Below are 11,261 nucleotides of genomic sequence, written 5' to 3' on the forward strand. Positions count from 1 at the left end.
TGCAAGAGGAGCGTTTCAACGAGTTACGACTCCTAAGCTCCTCGTGGGTAAATAAACTATGGCTATGACTCCACAATCAGGTATTCATTTTTGCGCCATAGACAACGGATAGAGGAAGGAATCATTACCGTCGGTGCTGCACTTTTAGCCGTTTGCATCATAATTTTAACGTATACGTAAAATCGTTGCTTTTATAACAGGACATTCGATCGCTGTTGGAGTTTTTTCCCAAGTGTTTGGAAGAGAATGCATCGTCGTCCAAACCTTTGGTGCTCGTCCTGGACTCACTTGATCAACTCTCAGATGATGACGCAGGAAGAGAGTTGGATTGGCTTCCAAAGCAGCTCCCAGATGATGTGTACATCGTCTTGTCGACCCTCCCTGGAGACGGATACGTTTGTCTACCAAAACTACAGGTATCAAATGAGCGATACTTTTACCCATGAGTTCACGAAATCAGGCGATGAACGCTTAGTTGTGATAAACAACATGAAGTGCGCCATTAGGCAGGAGGTTGTGCCCCCCTCCCCTTTACCTATATCTTAAAACGTTAAGGTAACTAGCCGATTTTCCGAAATGTCTTGTAAGCAGCTTCTCGACCGACGGGCATGCGCAAGGATGGGAGTTATTGGGTGGGGTGGGGGAGGAAGATGTGCGCTTTTCGTTCCCCCAATTCTGTTTTTTTAAGTCAGTTACCTACTTACAACAGAAGTTCACCTCTAGGGTTACCTTTGGTATGTTTACAGGAAGAATACAGTTATATGCATATAATGTACGGTCCCGAGGGACCCAGGACTCTCGGGAGAACAAACTAACTAGTTTCCCGAGGAACCAGACATTAAGTGCTTTGCTATATATGTAGTAGACTTTCCCTTCAACACTCTCAGCAAATCAAACAAAGACAGCACTATGAGAACATAACTTTTTATTCACAAGGTCTTTCTTCAAATGTTTTAAAGTACCTTAAAAGGGTAGAATACGCTTTTATAACCGCAATAACGAATGCAAACTCATTTTGGAATTGTAAAAATAGATGGTAACATTTACAGTGCTGGTTTTGTTGAGTGAAAGTCTAGGAATATAACAATGAAGTTAATTCATCTTATTTTTTGGATACTTGCTGTGCTGAAGTTGAGGAGATTTGCATCTCATTTCCCGTATTTTTGGGCATAACGTTGAATTGATGAAGTTCTACGTGCTTAGAAAGACACTCAAGCCTAAGTGTCTCATCTTTAAATTGATTAAGAGTCTTTCTTCTAAATTCCCCAGTACTTTGGCAAGCTTTTGATAAGATCCTTCCCGACCGCTGAAAAATGTCAACATTAAGTGACAAACTGGCTTATGGTCAAATCGAAAGAAAGAAACATCTCTCATACATTTATGACAAAATTCTTCTTTCAGGAGAAATACGATGAAGCTGACCTGATTGAAGTTCCCAAGATGCCAGTGGACACAGCAAAAGAAATTCTTGACAGCTGGTTGAAAGCTACAAAACGACAACTACAGAGTGAACAAGAAACAATAGTGTTGGAAGCTTTCAAGAAGTGTCCACTGCCTTTGTATCTGAAATTGTCTTTTGACGAGGCCTCCCGCTGGAAATCGTATACGTCTCCTGAAGAGACGAGACTGGCTCCAACAATTAAAGGGATTATCCATGGCCTTCTTGAAAGGGTAGAGCGGATTCATGGCAAGGTTCTCGTTAGCCAAGCCTTGGCCTACATCACTGCGTCAAAGAATGGTTTGACAGAAACCGAGCTTGAAGACATCTTGTCGTTGGACGACGTTGTGCTTAATGACGTATATCAGTACTGGACTCCTCCCATAAGACGATTGCCGCCCCTCCTATGGATCCGGATACGTTCTGACATTGGAGACTACCTCATCGACAGAGGTGCGGATGGCGCACGAGTCATATATTGGTATCATCGCCAGTTTATCGAAGTTGCCCGTGAGCGTTACCTTGGAGCGAAACAAGTTGCCACAGTCCACTCAAACATAAGTGACTATTTCCTGGGAAAGTGGTCTGACGGTGTGAGGAAGCCTTTTGTCGACAAAAGCGGAAAACAAATGTCCATGGACCGTCTGGTCCCAAAACAGCCACTTATGTTCGACGCGAATGACGACAAACCTATCTTTAATCTGCGCAAGTTAAGTGAACTTCCACATCATCTTTTGCATTCTAATCAACTGCCGATTTACAAGCAAGAAACGCTTTGCAACTTTGAATTTCTCCTGGCAAAGGTTCAAGCCATGTCCGTGGAAGCCATTCAGCAAGACTTCAACGCTGCCACGGCTTCTTATCCTGATGATAAAGAGTTTGAACTCTTCAGCAAGAGTCTCGGCTTGTCCGCATACGCACTCCGTGAAGATCCACGACAGCTTCCCATTCAACTCATCGGTCGCTTGCACAAGTACTCAAAGAAGGGGGAATATCCCTTCTTAAAGAAAGTTTTGGAAAATGCGAGTACACCCTCAGTTCCCGCCTTCATTCCAAACCAACAATGCCTTACACCTGTTGGTGGCTCGCTTGTAAATTCAATTTCTTACGAGGAGTTTCACGGAGGGATTGAGTACGTAAATTTCACGAGTGGTTCCAAGACAATCGTGACGTGCAATCGCGGTTCCGAAGGGCTCTGCTTGCTTTACGTAGACATAAAAAGTGGAAGAAGGCAAAGAAAGGTTTGCTTTGATGAATCGTCAACGGATGTTAATTCCTGTTGGTGTGCAAAGATCAGCTCAAACAGCGACGATATCTTTCTGGCATCGGGCTCCTCATCCAAAATGTATCTCATCAACGCGAGAACCAACAAAATCCTCCAGGAATATCACCCGATGAAGGACAGTGGAAACTGGTTCAGGGGCTTCCCCTCAGTTGCATTCGCAAGTAACGATGAACTTTTGGTTTCCCTGGGAGACGCTAGTGTCCGGATCTGGGAAACAGAGAGTGGGAAACTTTTGAACGACATTCCTGTTGAAGGCATTAACGTTGAAGAAGAATTTGGTTCTTTGGATGCAAAAGGAGATAGGGCGGTCTACTGTGTTCGGAAGAAGAAAACCGTTCACGTTGTTGATGTCAAAACAGGAAAGGAAATTCGTAAGGTAAGTGCATGTGTACCTTTAACCTCTATCTTTAATCCTGCAATTGTGCATCAAGAATTGAATAACACCATACTTGAGTTTCACTCAATAGATTTTATACTAAGTGCACCACACGCCCAAATGCATCAAAGCCGCATTATACGAACTGTTGTTTGCAAGAGTTAACCCTTGACCGTCATCATATAGCCCTGCATGTCTGAGTTTTCAGGGCACAAAATGTTATTTCAGATATAGTTCCGGCGTCTACTCGTGTGTTGGTAAAGACGGACGATCGTGTTTTTACCTCTTTTTCATAAATGGCAGCCAATAAAATGTCTTTCGAAGACATGGTATTTTTTTGCAATGGTGGCTCGTGGATACTCGGAAAAAATCCGAGTGCTTCTTAGTAGGAGTCGAACTTACGACCTTCCGATTACTAGTTCGGATGCACTACCGCTGAGCTACAGGAGACTCGTGGGAGCTGGGACTCGGGGAAACTCGGGAAAAAATCCGAGTGCTCCTTTACGGGAGTCGAACCGACGACGTTCCGATTACTAGTTCGGATGCTCTACTCGTCGGAAGCTAGGCCATTTAACCAGGTTTATGTGGCACTTGTCCCGCCATACTGCAAGGATTTAATTTGTTGAAATGGAGCATATTCAGGATTGCGCTGAAAGAGATGTTACATCTTAATCCCGGTGATTCAAAAATGAAGAGATTTATCTTGAATATCTTTTGTTTTTATGCTGACAAGTCTTTTTGGTCTCGCTGCGAGGGGCAATATTAAGCAGCAAATGTAGACTAAAATGGCCGTTTTTATACTAGAGACGCATAATCCGTCCAGACGAATTATGCGTCTCTAGCATAAAAACGGCCAATGAGGCCATTAGATCTAATTCACATGAATTGTAAAAAGTGATAAATCGGTCGTGTCAAAAGATGGTCTAATTCCCTGGCTCAACATTTTTCTAACATCACAAAACCGCACTATGAGACCGTTGTTATGATGTGCGCTGAGGAAAATGAGCTGTAACTTGACAACTATGAATTTTAGTTTCGGCAGTTGCATTGTCGATATGTCAACCAAGTTTGATTTTATTCATCTTTTGCCAAATGAGAATCCTTGTTGTTGAATTTAAGTTGAGTGGTATATCATCCATTTCGTTTACGATTTCACTAATTTAAAAATAGTCGCCTTCTTTGTGGGATGCAGGGATGGCGCAGTGGTCAGAGCACTTGCCTCCCACCAATGTGGCCCGGTTTCGATTCCCAGACTCGGCGTCATATGTGGGTTGAGTTTGTTGGTTCTCTACTCTGCACCGAGAGGTTTTTCTCCGGGTACTCCGGGTTTTCCCCTTTCCTCAAAAACCAACATTTGATTTGATTTGATTTGATTTCCGGTAATTTTTTGAGCCACTTTCCTTAATACGGCCTCCATTTATGAAAGATGTCTATCGGCTTCTGTCTTACATAAATGACGTCTCTTCTCACAGTATGTCTGTTCCACAATCACCAGATAGACGTAGAGATCACAAAGGAAGAAGTCATGGGTAAATGGGAAGAAAGAAATATCAGAGAAATTCATCTGACTAGCAAGTTTCAGCTGATTGTCGTAATAGAGGGTACGCTGAAGTCGGATGTGAAAGTCTACAACCTTGCAACCGGTCAGCACATCTTGGACTTTCCAGACTTTGGAATTGCGCAACATGATCGCCTCGTGGTCACCGAAGACGGAAAAGCGGCGGTTGCCATTAGAAACAACTATGAGCTGGTGAGATGGGATCTGGGCAGTGGCAACGCCATCGTCGTTGCTAGGTTACAATCAGGCTTTGGAACGTTTGGGCGTAAGGGAGACTTTGTAGCGACCGCAGGCTCCGATGGAATCCTCAGAATTTATGACTCCAGGGAGGCCGTTGATGAAGATGAGACCGACGTTACTACCCTTACTGATGGTTTTGCGGATTCAATATGGTCTCTGACAGCTGCAGCCGATAATCGCCACGTGATTGCCAGCTGTACAGTTAAAATGATGCCTGAGATAGCTGTGTGGGATGCACTGGCCGGAGTCAAAGTCCGTTCCATAAAAGCCTTCAATTTCCCTCAACCGTTGCGCATGTTAAATGACAAGGTTGGCGTTGGTAGAATTGCTGTTGGGCCGCAGGCGCAAGACAACTTTGATCACTACAAGGTAATGGACTTTGACCGTGCGGAAACGCTACGAGTGCTGCAGGGGAAATCAAGCAAGAGGATGGAAGCCGTTGGCTTTATTGACAAACAGAGAGTGATTGGTTTGTCGCGCGGAAGACGGAACTTAAAAGTTTGGGACGTGGAAAATGGGAAGGTACGTCGAAAATAATATGATTTTAATATGTAGTTCAACTGGATTCAGTGCGGCCGTGATGTTAGACTAGGAATCAAATACGTTCGGGAATCGAACTCTGAACACATTGATGTAAGGCGAGCGCTCTAACCTTTGCACCAGCTTTGCTCCCCCACGTACGAATAACTTATTTAAGGGCTTTACGGAGCTTCTTCCGTCCTCTTTTTAAGCATTTCTTTGGAACAACTAGAGAATACAGGCCCATTTTTGAAGCAGTGTCATTGCTGTGGCTCCGCGACTTGCCAGTAGAAGTCAGTGTTTAAGTAAGAAATAAGGTTCATCATTGAGTGAAAATCAATGTTTAGTTTAAGAACAAGTAAGGTATATCTTCGAATGGATGGGCGGCTGCGCGTCTCGTCAATGGGTGGGTGTCTAATGAACTGTCGAACCATTCAACTAATCATTGTTTCATTTGACTGCCGAGCCAGCGAGCCACTGAAAAATACTTGTTTCAAAAGCGGCTCTGTATTCCATGCTATAGTTTAGCCCTTTCTTTCTGTTGACAGGGGCAAATTATCTGAGCCCCTTTGGTTTCTTCTTTACCAGGTTGTTGAACAGCATAAGCTCGGCCAGAAGTATCGCATAGAGACAATTCTCATCAGTCAAGACGGTAGTACTGTGATATGTTCTCAAGCCAGCTTTTATGTGGAACAAGAAGAAACTACAGTCCCATTGTTGGCTTTTTACACTAAGACGCACCTACACAAGCAGCTGGATCCAGTTCAAGACGAACAGCTAAGTTTGGATAGTGGCGCAGCCATTACAGAAGACGGCAAGTATCTTCTCGCGCAGCTGAAAAGTGATATTAAAACCGTGTTATGGGACACAGAATCTGGTCGCATCGTGCACGTATTAGATGATGCCAATCAGAGAGGAATGGTTGCCATTTCGTCAAAGAGCATGCGCGCTGTGACAGGCCAATCGGCTGAGGATAACGGGATGAAAGTTTGGGATGTAGAAAGTGGCAATCTACTTTACAATTTTGTCGGCGCCGAAATTTCCAAAATATTCCTCATTCGAGAAGGCAACATTGCGTTAACCACTGATTCCAAGGGATACCAACCCACATCAATCGAAGCGTGGGATCTGATAAAAGGCAGGAAGCTAGCAACGTTCACAGTTGACACAAACCCATCTTGGATTTGTCACTTGGGCGACCATATTTCGTACACAGTGCCAGCCAGCCTAACTGTCACAACGCTAGAGCTTCGTCTCCCTGGGAGTCAGAAGAGCGAGCTTGGACCCTCCTCGTACGGAGCCCACGAAGAACGGAGTGAATTCAAGGGAATCATGGATCCTTGTAATCCTAATGACGTTGATGAAGACAAAGACGATGATGACTCCGAAATAATGCAGTAATCACTCTGTTAGTGTTTAAAATTTGTCGTAAGGCGCTGTTGTACTGTGCAATTTTTCGTGCAACTTGTCTCGCCACGGTCTTGCGGGACAAGTTGCGCAAAACACTGCCCAATTACCTTCCCTTCAACGGCCAAAAACGTTGCGAGACAAGTTGCAGAAACCGTTGCGGAAAGTATAGAATTGAGTTCTACTTTCCGTAACTCTTAACGCAACGAATTTTTTAAGCATTGCACAGTGGAACATCTGTCCTGCAACTTGTGTCTCAACGGTTTGCGGAACCAGTCAAGGAAAATGTTCCTTTACCCTCATGTGATCATCAAAAACGAGACAAGTTGCAAGAAACGTCGTAACACCCATCAAGCAACTTGTTTCGCAAAGTGAGAAAAATGTCTCCTTTATTTTACCGAGGCTAAAAAATTATATACTTCACGATGATTGTTATAAATTAAATGTTAAACCGTGTGCAGCTATAAAAAAGATCTTAACGACAATTTGCACGAATTTCGCTTTACAAGCTTGCGACTTAGGAATCACCTTGTTTAACGTTCGAAAGAAAAACGAAAATCAAATAACAAAATATGATACCTGTACATATTCACACAGTTTGATTTGAGGTCGATACGTGCGTGACACACAAGCAATTTTGAAAACTTTCAAAACATCTCTCGTGCCCAAAAGTCACAAAATGCGCTCGCGTTCATAAGATTACCTATACTTATTATATACTCAGCAAAATCACTCTATCGCTGTGTTTCCATAGCAACTTCCGTATTGCACTCTATAACCCGCGATTTATGCATTTGTCATTGACCAATCAGAAATTGAGTATATACTAAGAGATGGTGGAGTTGGCTATAACCAGTCTCGCACAAGCGCGAATGGAATAATAATAATAATAATAACAATAATAATAATAATAATAATAATATTATTATTATTATTATTATTATTATTAATATTAATTTTCATTAAATTCTGAACACTTGGACACTTGGAAATTAAAACCAATCAGTTTCCAGCTTGGCAACACTTGATGCAATCAGTTTCCATATTAGGTCATACGGTATATGAGCTGATAACCGACATTGGGTGAACGAATCACAAAGCTAGAAACGCAATATCCGAGGTCGAACATTTGATAACAACAGATACCACGTAATGTCCCGAAAGAGATGGAAAAGTTATAATGAGATAATTTTCATGCTTTTATGAAAAACAACAGGCTACCGTTTAACGTTTTACGAAAACGCAATGCTTAATCTCTGTATTAGGGACTCTAAGAACTCTTGCAATATAACTTTGCAATATTATAAGTTTTTCGCGATTATTCCATCTCTTTCACGCCGTACAATAGCGAGCTTTAAGCAACGTTAACGGCGACGACAACAAGAACGTCACAAATTTACATATTTAGTGGCAAAAACAGTAGCTTGGCACGCTCTGCACGTGCGTTGTTCACTTCTGTTCATTTTCTTTGTCCTCGTTTGCAAAACAACAATGTGAAATAGCCATATTTGAGGTTTTATGAAGAACGTTAGCACTTGAGGATAAAGTTTCATTTTCTCCCCTAAATTAAGTGCCGTTCCAACCAGTGTCATGGTTGAGGAACTACCACACCCCTGTAATATTAGAAAGTTGAAATAGTCTCGAAGTGATTACAAGAACGCGTGAATTTATATTTTGAGATGACGTTCTCGTTGCCGTCGTCGTCGTCGTTACTTAATTAAGTTCTCCAATGTGGATGAGAGAACTTAATAATAAAACGATAGGATGGCGTAGTGGTGAGAGCACTCGCCTCCCAGCAATAAGGCCCGGGTTCATTTCTCAGATTCGGCATCACATGTGGGTTGAGTTTGTTCGTTCTCTACTCTGCACCGAGAGGTTTTCTCCGGGTACTCCGGTCTCCCCTCTCCTCAAAAACCATCATTTGACTTGATTTGAGTTAATTGTTAATTTTAGTTTACAATGTCCACAATTACTGCTCCAGCGCTAGAACAACTGGACACTTAAATAAAGTTACTTTCCTTTTCCTTTACTTTCTCCCAAGCTGAGAACACCACTGCACTGGAATCGCAGAAGTCTTGGCTCGGAAGCCTCCTGAACTCATAATTAAGCGACAATTGCTTTTACCTTTCGTCTTAGCACTTCAAATATATATATATTAATTTTATTGTTGCTTTCTAACGTTATTGTCAAATAAAAAAATTTGGATTTTTTTCACTTTGTACGGTACGGAAAATAAATGTACTAAAATGCATGCGTACAGCGCTTGCAGCATTATTCTTTCTCTTTTAGATCAAAAGTGTTTGCCGTAGCCGTAGCCGCTGTAAACAAGAGGGAGTTTAAAGGAGAGATTTAGCATCACGTTTATGGCAAACGTCGATTTGCCGTTTCACGTTTCACGTAGAACGGAGTGAAGCTTGTGACTTAGCCTCACGTGACCCACGGCAACTCGTAATGGACTCTGTTAATCTCGAGTATTTAGTTAACAAAAAACAAAAACAAAATCTCGGGAGTCTTTTTAAACATTGCTTGTAGAAAAAGAAGATATACAGAATGAAAATAAGCCATTTTACAGTTGTTTCTTCAGTGACCTAGCCTATGAATTGCTTCAAGGCTGCTGGTGACCTTGTCTTGATACAGACCTCAATGCTTTTATCATGTAAATTGCGTTGTTGTAATGCTAATTAGTCTTGATTAGCATGAGAAAAGCACAAAGGTTTGTATCAAAACAGGGTCATCGGCAGCCTCGCTTCCATTATTAGGCCAGGTAACATAGCTGCATCTGTAAAATGGTCACCTGTCAAATTTTGCTCGATTCGATGAAGCTATAAGAGACCTTTTAGCACCGAAGTTTTCGGGCTATGTGGTCGTTTGCCGTTAAAGGTTAGCTCGAAATTTGAACTTTAGCAAGCCGTTCCGGTTATGCACATCGGCACCGCCATCTTGGATTTTTCATTGCTACAACTGCTCTCGAATCAAACAGCTCAAATTCTCCCAAAAGGTATATTTGATCTTCAAAATTGTTCCCAATAGATAGCAAACAGATGTAACAACACGAATGATATGGTCAAACGGAAAGTCTGACTGATCTCTGGCTATAAAACGCTGCCGTAAATCACTTACCGCAAGAACGGTGTCTTAAAGTTGAAACTCGAACCGCTGACTGCAAACGTGACGGCAAGGACAAGATCACGTGATTTCCCGAGGTTCGCGGTTCGCGGTATTGCCCGAAAACTTTGTTGCTAAAGGTCTCTATTTTGTGAGTCAGCAGAGGTTGAATTCATGAACGATCTATAACCATGAAACCTAATTTTCCTTTGTTTGACTTAACGGAAAATGGTTTTGGGGTTCTTTTTTTCCACAAACAACCTGTTATGTAGAAGAAAAGTGAGTAGAAAATTCCACGTACACGGCAAACGAAAAAATGCCTACTTTGACGTAGAAACGGCAAGCGGCAACCGGCAAACACGAAAACGAGCCGGTCACTTTTGCCGTTCACGTTTCACGTATAAACGTGATGCTAAATCTCTATCATTTGACTACAACTACCAGAATTCAGTTTGTTTTTCTTTTCTTATTTAAATTTTGTATTCTCACTAGGGTAAAAACAACAATAGCTCTAATTAGCATGAGACAAGCAAAACATGAAGGATTCTGGTACTTGTAGTCAAATGGCGTCATCGTGCAAGCCTTTTCTCTGTCTTTACTTGAAAATTCATAACCTCTGGTGCAACCCAGTTATAGGATTCTTAGCCCATATTGCACAATGTGAACAAGATGGTATAATCGCTAAATTCTAATGAAAGTGTAAAGTTGTTTTTAAATGACGTTTTTGTTTCCGTAGGCGTCGCTGTGTCTTAAACTCCCCAGGCACTTTTAGATCTACGACGGCAACGGCGGCGTGATCTACAATGCCGAAAACGTGGTCTGTAACAAACTTCTTTCTATGTAATAGTAAATTCTTATTTCATGGATAATTTATATCCAAAATCACGGATAACGGCCTTTATCGTAATCGCGCATTTTTCATATTTAACGAAAATTAAAATTAGCAATTCACGTTTCATCCTCGAAGAAGCTAATGTGAGAGATTAGGTGAACATTAATAACAAGCAAGGAGAGTTATACGATTTCGAATCCTTTAAAGACCCCATATGTCACTTAAAGTGTGATCCGGCCGGATGATTTTACTCTACTGTTGGGACCAAAGAAGAAGTCTACGGTGTCTCAAACTGATGCGAGAAGCCTTTGTCTTCTGGACTGAGTAAAGGGATGCAAACGACATACGCTTGTCGTTTGCATCACGCTACATTGGAAGCGCGTGGGATAGGTCTGGGCCGGATGACAAAACGACGGGGTGGGGGTGGGAAAGAGAAGGCGAGAAAAAAACGTTCCCCCCTCGTCCCAGATCTTCCGACTTCCACCCGTCCAATGTGACGAC

At 42.2% G+C, this 11,261-nt stretch overlaps 1 protein-coding gene across 1 annotated transcript; it reads left to right on the forward strand.

Moving 5' to 3' along the window:
* The first annotated feature begins 283 nt into the window (after nucleotides 1–283).
* Nucleotides 284–9,074, forward strand: LOC137999578 (protein qui-1-like). Its single transcript, XM_068845394.1, has 4 exons — nucleotides 284–416; nucleotides 1,402–3,099; nucleotides 4,595–5,419; nucleotides 6,005–9,074. The coding sequence occupies exons 2-4, from the start codon at nucleotides 1,441–1,443 to the stop codon at nucleotides 6,815–6,817; spliced, it is 3,297 nt and encodes a 1,098-aa protein (XP_068701495.1). The 5' UTR covers nucleotides 284–416; nucleotides 1,402–1,440; the 3' UTR covers nucleotides 6,818–9,074.
* The last annotated feature ends 2,187 nt before the right edge of the window (nucleotides 9,075–11,261 follow it).

Source organism: Montipora foliosa, chromosome 4 (assembly GCF_036669935.1).
Source record: "Montipora foliosa isolate CH-2021 chromosome 4, ASM3666993v2, whole genome shotgun sequence".
In the NCBI taxonomy this organism is placed as follows: Eukaryota; Metazoa; Cnidaria; class Anthozoa; order Scleractinia; family Acroporidae; genus Montipora; species Montipora foliosa.